We start from the raw sequence: 12218 nt of genomic DNA on the forward strand, positions 1-12218 counted from the left end.
ATATATGACACTTACAGTAAAGGCAGTTTGTATCTGATGTATCTGCACCAACAAAAGAAGCTGCGCAGTAAAAACAAAAAAAGTGCGGTGTTCGAGTAACTACGACATCTTGTGCTTCTTTAAGAGGCGGGTATGTTTAGTCAAAGTCCTGCCTACTATTTCAAATGTTTGAAAAAAGATGAAGGCAGCAGAAACAAGCAGCCGCGGCACTTAAAGCGCTTCCCACAATGCACTCCCCGGTCATCAGCGGGAAACCAAAATGGCGAACGTGCTTGGGGAAAACGAGCCGTTTGTTATTTTCTGAAGAAGGCACAAGCCCCGCAAGTTTTCGAGACATACTTTTTATTAACTAAATTCCGGAGTGGGCTAACAGCGGGGTCACTCACATCCAGTTATTTTTGTCGTATTTGTTATCTGTAGAAGCGGAGGTGACCGAATGAGGTATTGTTGTCATCGTGTTTTCCTCCTGTACTGGGGGGGGAGGGTCCGACGGTCAGCGACCTGGCCGGGGTTACTGCTCTGCATGTGGGTTATTCATGCTAACAGTTAGTATCAACTAGCTAACTAGCTAACATTTAGGCCCTGGTTGCTTTCTAATTCAAATACAAGACATTATTTCAGCGTGCAACGTTATCCCATGCTGTTCATTTATCCTTTTTTCAGTGGCTGGTTGGCCATAATCGCCCAGTATCCGAACAAAGGGAGTCTCGGACTGACGGACAGTGTCTAAAGAGAGCAGAAAAACAAAAGCCATACAATCTTTAACATAGCTTGAATATATTTCTGCAGTACTATATAGAAATATCAAGTGTTATTTACACTCTTTAAGTACACTTTGAAGTCAAATTAACAACTGTCATTGTCAATTGTCAGCGTATATGCAACGTTAAGTGGTAAAAATGGACTACAATAACCTTTGCGTTTATTTCTGTTTCGAGATAGGTTTTTAGAAATACTCCAGCATTGTCCTGCAGCCATATAGCTGGCTGCGTGATTGTGGTTAATTACTAATTAGCACCAATTATGAGTATAATCACTTGTTGTTTGTATCCACCGGACGGGAAATGGCATGTGCTTCATTTTCAGTCACTGTTTTGTAAGATATTCTGTAATCACACAAGATATACCTCTATTTTCCATCATCGTTACATATTTCAGGACTGTGTTTCAGCAGAGATGCACAGGTCTAGACATAAAACCTATTGGCTATTCAAAAAGGAATTTCAGCAAAGGTCCAGATTACATTGTTGAGAGATAACTTATTTAAAAAAAACAAAAAAAACAACAACTCATAAGCATGTGTGACAAGCTTATGTCTTGTACCTGTTTTTTTGTACCCTGACTGTCGATTAAATGATCATTATTGGTCAAAAAGAACGCATTGTTGCATACATAATTATTAATTGTAAAATGAAACACCAAACACACTGTCGGCAGCTGATAATTATGCAGAGAACAGCATGCCACCTGAAAATATGTTTCATTTCATTCCCTATTGTAAATGCATGTCTCTCCCTTTTCCACCGCTTCCCTTTCTCCATGATTTCCAGAGACTCAGGGGTTGTGGATCACCTGTCTGTCCATCAGAGAGCTCACCCCCAGCGGCAGCAGCAGGCTGTTTCCTTGTCCCCCACGAGCCTTTCTGCTAGGGTGGAGTATGGAGAAGACGACATGTCTGACAGGTTCACAGAGGGACAGGACGTCTTGGCCCGCTGGTCAGATGGCTTGTTTTACTTGGGGACAATCACAAAGGTTAGTGTGAGGGAAAACACTTTTATTTTATATATATATATATATATATATATATAATTTGGGATCCATGCTTTGGACATTACTCCGGGTCTCTAAAAAAATTATGTTTGAGGAGACCAAATTTAACTGATAATTCCTCAGACTTAATAAATGTATTGACAGAGATCTCTAATTCTTTTCATATTGAGACTAGACCATGTTGAGAAAACACTATCAACCATAGATTGGGGGGGGGGTGGAGTGGAGGCTACTGGAGTGGGAAAAGAGGTTGTCTGAAACCCAAAGTGGTATCTAAATTGATTCCAGATCTTAAATGTTGTTTTGACACATTTTTGGTGGTGGAGTAGTAAGAGCCTGTAATGGAGGAGTGAGCAAGGGAAGATGGTGGGTTCGTCCGATACCCGTACTACCATACTATTTAGTATGCCAGCGCAGTCTGCGAGCCAGAATGCTATTCTGGCTACTCTGATCCACAATCCTCTGCACAGCAGATGATGCGTCACATACAACTGAGCCGCCGAGAGAGCATAGACCAATGACGCATTGACAGATGCCACAATGGCAGATGAAGTAGTATGTCCCAAATGTATGCATACTGCATGCAACAGTACGTACTTTGTAAGGGCAGCTGCAGTTCGTACTAAAAGTAAAAAGTAGAAGTATTGGATTCGGAACGTACTGCTCGATGCCATTATAGAGGAGGCAGGCTCCATCTCCAGCCAAAGTGGGGGTGGGGATATATTTCTGGTCTGCAATCAGTACTAAATGATCCTAAGATTAGCAGCCCAATAATAGGACCAGAAATCTAGTAGCGCTAGACCTCTGTCTGGTTTGGGCCTCTGCAGAAGCTGTTTTCGTATCTTAGGAGTCTTTTTATTCCATATAAAAGGAAGAATTAGGCTGTCGACTGAATTTAGGGAGAGTAGAGAAGAAACTTTTTGTGGCCACATTAAACGGCATCAGTTCACTTTCACAAAGATTCAGTTCATACCTTGATAAGTGACCAAAGGAAGGCAAGGGCTGCAGGAACAGAAACAGAAAGGTCGGATGTGTATAACAATAAATCATCTGTGTATAGACAATTTGTGTTAGTGTCCGCATCTGACTATACCTTTTGATGAGAGGGTTGGAGCAAAGTGCTATTGTAAGGGGTTCTATGGCGAGGAAAAACAACAAGGGACTTAAAGGGTAACCCTGGCATGTCAACTGTTGCAGAGGGAAACATCCTGATTGAGTGTTATTAGTCCTGACAGAGGCTTTAGGTGATGAGTACAGAAGTCTTATCCAAGTTAAGAATTTAGAACCAAAGCTGAATTTAGAGTGTAAAAAAGGTATTTCCACTTTACCTGGTCAAACGCTTTCTCTGCATCAAAGAATATAATGGCCTCAGAAGTGTTGGTGACAGAGGGATTATATATGATATTAAATAATCATTGAAGAATGTCTACTTTTAATAAATCCTGTTTTGATCAGGAATTGATGGGAGGACTATTTTGAGACGCGTTGCCAGGAGTTTGGCTAGAATTTTATAGTTGACATTTAAAAGGCTAATTGGACAGTATGATGCACAGTCAAGAGGGTCTTTGTTTTTTCTTAAGAATAAGCCAATTGATTGCCTGAGTGAGTCTGTGGAAGAGTACCATTTACAAATGCTTCATTGTACGTTTCACTTAGAATATGGACTATTTTGGAAAAAAGCTTTTTTATAAAACTCTGCCCAGTAGCCATCAGGCCCTGGGCTTCTCCAGGATTGAAGGGATTTGACAGTTTTAGACAATTCTTCAACAGTGATCGGTCGCTCTAATTTTTTAACCAAATCATGGCTGACTACAAACACAGCAAGGGAGTGAAAGAAATCATCCAATTCTAATATCTCTGCTTCATTTTCAGAAGTATATAAAGACAGGTAAAATCTCTTGAACTCATCAATCATCCCCCTGGGGTCTAATGATATCCCAAACGATATACGAATTTTAAGAATCTGATGGCTTTACTGGCTTTATCTCTTTGTTCGTAGTAAGTGCTCCTAGACTTGACAAGCAGTTCAGTAGCCTGGTCTGTTAGTTATGTGTCAAATTCTGTTTGCAAAGATAAACGCTCCTTATAAATATCTGGAGATGGTGAAATGGTATCAATGTCATCTAATTGGGTAATACAGTGTGTTGACACAGAGACGTTAGCACACATGATTATCTGATCATGATTATCTGTCTTTCAAAATTGCTAAGGAAATTGTGATATTGAAAGACAGTGAAATCCTAAGTTAAACCTTTTGTCAAATTGCATAACCATCACCAAAACATTTCAGTTTGACATGGCCTACAACAATTGAGATTATTTTGGTAGTATTTAATAAATTGCTGCTTCCTTGTTTCTGCAGATGGACAGTGCATTTTAAGGTTTTAAAAACAGTGAGGTGTTTAGGAAAACAAATCTATTTTTGCTTTCTCCTTCAGATAGATCGGGACAAGCAGCGATGCTTTGTTGTTTTTGAAGATCGCTCAAAGTCTTGGGTTCTCTGGAAGGATATTCAGACAGGTAAGCTCTGTCAACTTCATGATTGTGAAATATTTGGAGCTTGCTATTGAATAAAAATGTGTGTCCCTGATGATAATTTGCAGTGATTGTTAATATGTATGTTATTTTATTGCCTGGTAACATCTGCACTTTGTACCTTTTTCGATTATGTACAGTTTCATTTTAGCTTTTATTACTAGATCAGTATTGTGCTGTCCACACCCCTGTCAGCCAGACTTATCTCCCTGCTGTTGCTGACAGTTAACTGTCCACAGAGTCAGCCTGCCATCAGTGCAGCACCAGTGAACAGGCCCACGTGTGAAGATCAGTGTAGGGGAGATATACAAAGAGACTGGTGTCTGACCCAAATTTCCTTTTTTATAATGAAGTTCAGCCTGATTGGGAAAAAATTAAAAAAAAATCCACCATGCAAATTTTTTTAGACTTATTTTTCATTCTTCTGAGCTGATTCACATGTTTCTGCACAGCTGTATGTACAGTCTCGTGGTGCTGATATAAAAAGTTAACAGCAGTTCAGAGTCATGTTTTCTGCTGACCTCCAGTGGCTGAAGTTGCCACTTTGCTGCACTGGTGTAGAAATGTACTTGTGGCGTCTGCACTATACCCTCATCACTGTTCGATGTGGTTATAGGTGCAACAGACCAATAGCATGGTATTATTACTCTTTAAAATGCATCTTCTCACCCTAGTGTGTATCCACGCAGATGGTTTAGTTATAGTTTTGTTTTGTTTTTTTTGTCCAGGTTTTTAGATATCGCACTCTAAAATTTCAGCTATCACCCCAACACTATGGGGCTACATGGAATTTTGTATTGAGGTGCTTCTACCATCAATTTATTTTTTTTTAATTAATCTGTCTTTTCAGAAACTGTGTCATGGTTACTCTGGACAATCCAGACCTGTAAACAGTTTTTATTTGCTGTGTTGAAACACTAGTTTAGGTGCTTGGCTAGTTTTTACTTCTTCACAAATATCCTGTATCACGGTGGTGATTCGTTGCCCTGCCTTTGTCTGTCCATTTTAGGAGATGAAGATGATGAGGATGATGAGGACGATGACATTGTATGCTCCATATGCCAAGATGAAACTTCAGAAGAACCCAATGAGATTGTCATTTGTGACAAGTGTGGACAAGGTACTGTGCGCTGTCAATGATGTGTTTATACCCAACATTGATGGAAGCAGTTTTTAAAATTCTTTATCAACTATCGAATTTTTTATTTCATTAATGTAGCAGCTGCATGTAAATGTGTTTGTTGTCTTAAGGCTACCATCAGCTGTGCCACTCTCCCATCATTGATGCCACTGTCATCGACTCCGATGAAAAGTGGCTTTGCTTACAGTGTGAGCCCACTGCTATGCCTAAGGTACAGCTCTAGTTTGAAATACTATAAATATTTAATACCTTTAGCCGAATGTATAATTTTTTTTGTTTAGATGAGTGTGTGTTTATATTGCAAATAGCTGTTTTGTGAGACTCTATAGGTGCTCTGCTTTAACTATATAGTAAAATGAAGATAAGAGATGTAGAGTAGCTACAAGATAATCTATGGATCTTTGTACGTAGCTTCATCTTGGAGTAATTATGCTTTGTGTGTGTTTTTTGTTTGTTTGTTTTTTTATCTGTGTGTTTCATAGAGGGGGAGTGCACATAGGAGGGGAGTGAATGCTAAAGGATTTCTGCAGCAGGCGCACCATCAGCAACACATGGAGCTGCACCTGTCCCTCCCATACGCGCTGGATGAGCTAGTGTGGGACCCCGAACACAAGGCTAACATCCAGCAATGCTACTGCTACTGTGGAGGTCCAGGAGAGTGAGTAATACCAAACTCGAAAGAAGAAACCCAAGAATCTGAGTGCACAATTTCCTGCATTCCCATGTTTTAAGATTTGTAATATCATATAACCTGATCGGGCTAACCAGTCTCTCTTTTTCTCTTTGTCTCTTTCTGTGTAGCTGGTATCTGAAGATGCTGCAGTGTAATAGGTGTCAGCAGTGGTTCCATGAGGCCTGTCTTCATTGCTTACAGATGCCCATGCTCTATGGAGATAGGTGCAAATGCCACTATTATTATTACTACTATAATGTGTGTGTGTGTGTGTGTGTGTGTGTGCTGGCAACTTCTGGACGAATCACAGAGAAACTTGCTGTAAGCTGTAACATCGCTCCGCTCCAGTGGTTGCTTCCTCTTCCAGACTCTGTTGTCTCTGATTCAACACTGCAGTATTCGGCCTTTTATCATGAATCTAGTTTTCTTTCAAATATACTGATATTTTAAAGTATTTCACAGTATGATATTTTAGTGTCTGCTTTTCCCTAACGCTGGCATAACATGGTAGATGGGAGTGTTTTGGGAGACCCACATTTTACTGTCCTTGAAGGCACCACTACTGAAAATGAGGCAATGTAGTTTGTAGTCTAATGCAGATCTCCTGAGTCTGTGGGATGACGCTTTTTTTTCTTCACCCGGCGGACTTTGCCGGCAAGTGAGCGGGGAGCTCTGGGTGCAGGCAACATGAAGGGCAGTTAAACATCGTTCATTTTCATAAACTACCCACACTGTAATGATACAATGCTGGTTGAAAATCGGCCAAGTTTCCCTTTAAACTGCAGCTAAAGAAAATACTGTAAGTTCAGTGGAGGAAACAATACTGTGCTTTGTTTTGGGTGGTCTGCCTCACTTCCATGTTGTGTTTTCATATATCAGGACACATTATCTTTTACTGTTGCATGTGTGACACTGCCTTTCATGTCCTCGCATTTAATTGCTGCACTATGCCCCAAAATATGACCTCTTCAAGTTGACATCATCTCTTGTTTCTTCACCTTCAGGTTTTATCGGTTTATTTGTTCCGTTTGCAAGGGTGGACCAGAGTACCTCAGCCGGCTGTCTCTCACATGGTAAGTGACTCTAAAAATATATGTTTAACTTTGACACAAAGTCTTGCTTTAAAACAGTATATTGTTTAATAAAGAACACAGGCATGTGATTGCCCTTCTTTCAAAAGTAATCTTTTAGACACAATTCCCCCTCTCAAACCAAATGGTAGTGAAATATAATAAAAGTGCTGTTATACCTGTGTATCTCATGATTTTCTTGTTATGATCACTCATTTAAAACCAGATCAAGTAAAGAAAACATATTTTGCTGTACTTTTGCAGGGAGGATGTCACACACCTGAGTCTGTACAACTTGAGTGTGATCCACAAGAAGAAGTACTTTGACTCTGAGATGGACCTGATGACTTACATCAATAATAACTGGGAGCTGCTGCAGCTGGGGGAGGTAAGGAGACTAGTCATCAACTTCCATTTGTAATACGCCGCTGGCCGATTTTGGACACACACGTTAAAAATTTTTAGACATTTTTTGTTTTGTCCATCAGCACAGTTCCAGTCCATGACTGAGTCACCATGTGACCAACAAAGCACATTTTTTGTTGGTCAGCTTGTCGTAGAGGGTTAATTACTTCTAAATTACACTGGCTGCCAATTTGAGCTTTAAAACCATTTTTCAAACATTTTTATCTATTTTATATCTGTTTGGTTACCTCCCCTCCCCTGTGTCTGCAGCTTGCCAACACTCCAAGATCAGAGCGATATGAAAGTGTTCTGGCGGCATTAAACAACAACAGCAGCATGTAAGTAATTCCTTTTTATTAGTTCATTGTTAAATCCCTGAAAGTGTTCAACACTATCTTTTTCTTAATTCACATCTTTCCCATTTTTCTTTTCTACTGTCTATGTTTATACTCGTATGTGTTTCTGCATATCATTACTCTCCCTCCTCCTTCTATTGCTGCCAGGTTCATGTCTGGAAAGGAAGTAAAGAAAAAGAAGCATTTGTTTGGGCTGAGGATCCGTTTCCCTCCTGCTCCTCCCAACTCTGAGCCTAACAGCAGAGTGATGGAGCGAGCCTCACATGAGATCACCATCAAGGGATGCAAGTCCAACAAAGCCCTGACGGGCATGAGGTGAGATGTGAGACGTATTTCTGAAGATCTGAAGTTACATGTTTTAAAATTGCTGGATGGGATATCGCATCTTAATTTAAGTAAGGCTCTCATCACCTTTAAATATGAATAGAGCATTTGTTAATGACACTAAAACCTGCACATATCCCTTAACAGTCATCTTTGTAAGCTCTTGAATTTGCAAAAGGCTTTTGTTGGACTGATGGCATACTTCTGGCCCAGCTATAAAATTAGGCAAGAGAGGGGTAAAGTGATAAAACTTAGAACGAGCAGTGTTTTCATACTGTCCTGCACCCTGTAATTCATTTCAGGGAGTGTGACTGCTTAACAGTTAAGATGTTATTAATGCACAACTGTCCTTACTTGTGAAACTGTTGTGAAATGTTGTTATTGTTGCTCTAGAACTTGCAGTACTTTAACCAATGGCACAGAGAAGAAAACAAAGAAGAAAAAGAGGAAGCAAGGAACACGCTCTCTGGAGGCTCTGGCCAAACCACGACGCTCCAGTGAACTCTTGTCCCAGGTGTGTGTGTTTGTGTGCGTGTGCATGCGTTTGTATGTATGTTTTTAGTGGGCGGAAACTGGGTGTATACATAGTTGTTGAGAGGGGTGGGTGTTTTGGCATTATACTGTATAGGTCTTAGCTCGCACACAGCCATTATTTTGAGAAAACTAACAAACTATCGTTTCTGCTGAGATAATGAGAACCTGTCGAACTGAGAAATGCTAATGATTTTTACTTGTCATTAACAGGAACTAAGAAAGCCTCTACCACTAGAGTCCCACGCATTGGATCACTTAACCTCCATCAAGTAAGTGAGCAAATGTGGTGCAAAATGTAATCCACTGTGTTGAGGTGAAGCCGCTGAACCTAAGGTGATATCTTTAAATGGAACAACCAACAGTCCTAAAACTCAGATATTTAATTGAAAGCTAAACAGCATAGAGAAAAGCAATAAATCCACACATTTGATCAGCTGAAACCAGCTTGAGATTTTTTCTTGTAAATTAACTAAAATGCTTGATTTCTGATCAAAATTATTGCCTATTAATTTCCTGATTACTTGACAAATGGTTTCTGCACTGTGTACAGTGATGATAAGTTTCAGCAGTTTTCTTTTTCTGTGTCTAATGTTTTATCCTCCTTTTTTTTTCTTTCTCTTTTACCATCTCCACAACACCAGGAGTGACAGATCTTTACTGTCATCTCGAACCTCAGATGTGGAATCCATAGGAGCCCTGAGCACCACAGAAACTACCTCAACCAGCATTTCAAGGCAGTCCAGGTACGCCTGCTATGCAACTGCTGTCCCCTGTCTCACTTTGACACTCATCCCATGTCTTTTTTTTTTGTAAATTCTTTCGTTATTACCCTCAGATTTAACATCAGTTTTCTTTTACTTCCTCTTTTCCTATCGAACACCCCTCAGCCTCTGTAGCTCCAGCAAGACTCGTACCACAGCCTGCATCATGCCTGTTTCCCCTCCACCCTTAAAAAGGAAACGTGGGCGACCACGACGGGCCCTGCAGCCCCCAAACCCGGAGATTCCCCCTCCCAGCCACGCAGACCCACACCCTTCAGCCACAGAGATGCTGAGTGCGCTCCCAGGGCTGCACTCCACAGACATAGTTCACGGCATGGACCCCAACAGCCAGCTCTCCCACCTCAAGAGCTCCATCAGCAGCTATTTCGGAGCAGCAGGGAGGCTGGCTTGTGGGGAAAAGTACAAAGTCTTGGCTCGGCGGGTCACCCTGGACGGCAAGGTGCAGTACCTGGTGGAGTGGGAAGGAGTCACCGCCTCCTAGACTTGTCTCGGTTGTCATCATCACTTAACTAGCGCCTACAAGAGGTGTACGGCTGTGCGAAGGACATGTGTACACAGCCTGTATTCAGAGCATTAATTGATATATGCCTTTGTTTAGTTTAGGCAGAAGCAAGTTTTGCCTGTTAAGCTTACTGCAAAGCCTACTGGTTCAGTGCAGTCCAGTCAGTGTAAGTATAGTGCATTTAAACATATGTCTCTTCTTCATGTGTTTAAAGATTACAGTTCATTGATAAAGACGAGGCTTTGTCATAATACCACCATATTTGTGTTCTTCTGCTTTTAACTCTCATTATCTGCTTTGAATGTTTACAGAAACCCCCATTTATTCAGGGGTAAATAACCATCAGTGCACTGCACCCTTTAGGCTTTCAGTGAACCGTTATTGTGATCGATTTTTTTTTTTAACCCAGTGATATGCTTTTCATTCTCAGACCAGTTAAGTATGAAACTAAGTTCGACAGAATGTAGTCAGTCAGGTAAAAAATTGTGAATCGTGGTGGATAAGAGAAACGGGAAAAAGAACTGTCATTAACTTTTACTACTGCAGTCAAGCAGGGTAAAGTTACATCCGTTTGATTAACATTTATTTTCTTACAAAACGTGTCCCCTTTTTATATTAGTGTCCCCTCCTTCTCTAGTCCCAGCTGTGAGTACCTCTTGTTGCCTTTGGCAGACATATCCTTCAGTTCTCATTTGAGAGCAGTTCAGGAGGATCTCAAAACGAGAGATGTGCTGCTGCAAATGTTTATTATTTTATATAGAATTATACTACATTTATTATTACCTTTTCTACTTGTACTTCCTCATTATGCCCTTTTCTGTTTTGTAGGGCAGATTTCTCTGATTTTCTTCTTTTTTAATAATGGATTGCACATAAAATTATATGTTAGACTGTCATCTCATTTAAAACCGATCAGCTGAAAAAGTCAGATTATGGCATAATTTCTCATCCAAGATACAGTTTTGTAAATCTTGTTTATGTGGGGCCCAGCAGCTTAAATCAAATATGAGATTCTAAAAAGATCCTCAGATTGTTATTCCAGCATATAATGTAATGTAAATCTTGTTTTCATGGTAAAGATTTTTTTTTTTTTCAAGAAGCTTTGACATCTTTAGTCTACATATCCTTTAAAATGTTATGATTGAAATTGATTTTAAAAAAAAAATGACTGTTATCTTTTGAAATCTTTAAGGACCTGTTGAGTTTTTAGTTTGTCAAATAGTTAGTCATAAAATAAAGTGCTGCATCAGATGACTGTTGTATACCCAGTTCACATACCCAGAGTCCATGATTGCTCTGTTTGTTTGTGCTGCCTATGCAAGTTAGTCTTTGAAAAATGTTCAGTCATATAATTGGACCATACGGCTTTAAAAAGGGGAGCTTCAGCATTGTTGTCGTGATGATTTTGACTCAGGCGTCTTTCTTTTGTGCAACAAGTGCAACTAAATATTGACATTAAAAAAATGCACTTGGATGTTTTTGCTTTTTAGTCCACACACTCAGGATATGCCCATTGCCCAAATACTTCACTGTATTGCATAGGCCAGCATTTGGAGCGTGACAGGAGGTTTTGATGTAAGTTATTCAGTAAATGTTGTTGGTCAGTATTTTTATATCAGGTCCTCCATTTGTCATATTAATTTGGGCCATTTGTATGTATGTACTCTTTTTTTTTTTCTTCTTCTTTTTTTTCTTCTATGAGCAAAATAATTTGTAGTCCATGTAACTGCCACACATGCTTGTTTATACTGAGTCAGAAAACAATCACTGGAAAACTAACGTGCTGTATGTTGCAAGAGGTAAATAATCGGTTAGTGTCTCTTTTTGGAGATGTTTTTGTTAAAATGGACAGACCTTTTTGTGACACTGATACCTCTTAAGTGTAAGGATGTAGTCAGTGCATTTGAAGCTTCTCTCCTCTGTTCAGCCAGCGTCTCAGCCTACATGTCGCTGTCACTGGCTTCCAGCAGGCTGCTGCAGCCAAAGAACATACATGTAACGTCTGCTTTGTCTCTGAGAGTGTTCTTATTACATTTTTATACATCATTATATAGGCCGACGTGTAACTTCTGAGCCTGTTTTTGTTAAAGGATAAATAAAAGCCGATATTTTCAACTGTTGTGTTG

At 40.0% G+C, this 12218-nt stretch overlaps 1 protein-coding gene across 1 annotated transcript; it reads left to right on the forward strand.

Annotated features, from left to right (window-relative positions):
• The first annotated feature begins 238 nt into the window (after nucleotides 1–238).
• Nucleotides 239–12207, forward strand: mtf2 (metal response element binding transcription factor 2). Its single transcript, XM_067605434.1, has 15 exons — nucleotides 239–441; nucleotides 1551–1752; nucleotides 4209–4290; nucleotides 5315–5425; nucleotides 5557–5657; nucleotides 5929–6104; nucleotides 6248–6343; nucleotides 7124–7192; nucleotides 7454–7577; nucleotides 7865–7932; nucleotides 8098–8265; nucleotides 8668–8788; nucleotides 9019–9077; nucleotides 9450–9551; nucleotides 9696–12207. Exons 1-15 carry the CDS (start codon nucleotides 437–439, stop codon nucleotides 10069–10071), a joined length of 1860 nt encoding a protein of 619 aa, XP_067461535.1. The 5' UTR covers nucleotides 239–436; the 3' UTR covers nucleotides 10072–12207.
• The last annotated feature ends 11 nt before the right edge of the window (nucleotides 12208–12218 follow it).

This window comes from Thunnus thynnus, chromosome 12 (genome assembly GCF_963924715.1).
Source record: "Thunnus thynnus chromosome 12, fThuThy2.1, whole genome shotgun sequence".
Classification (NCBI taxonomy): domain Eukaryota; kingdom Metazoa; phylum Chordata; class Actinopteri; order Scombriformes; family Scombridae; genus Thunnus; species Thunnus thynnus.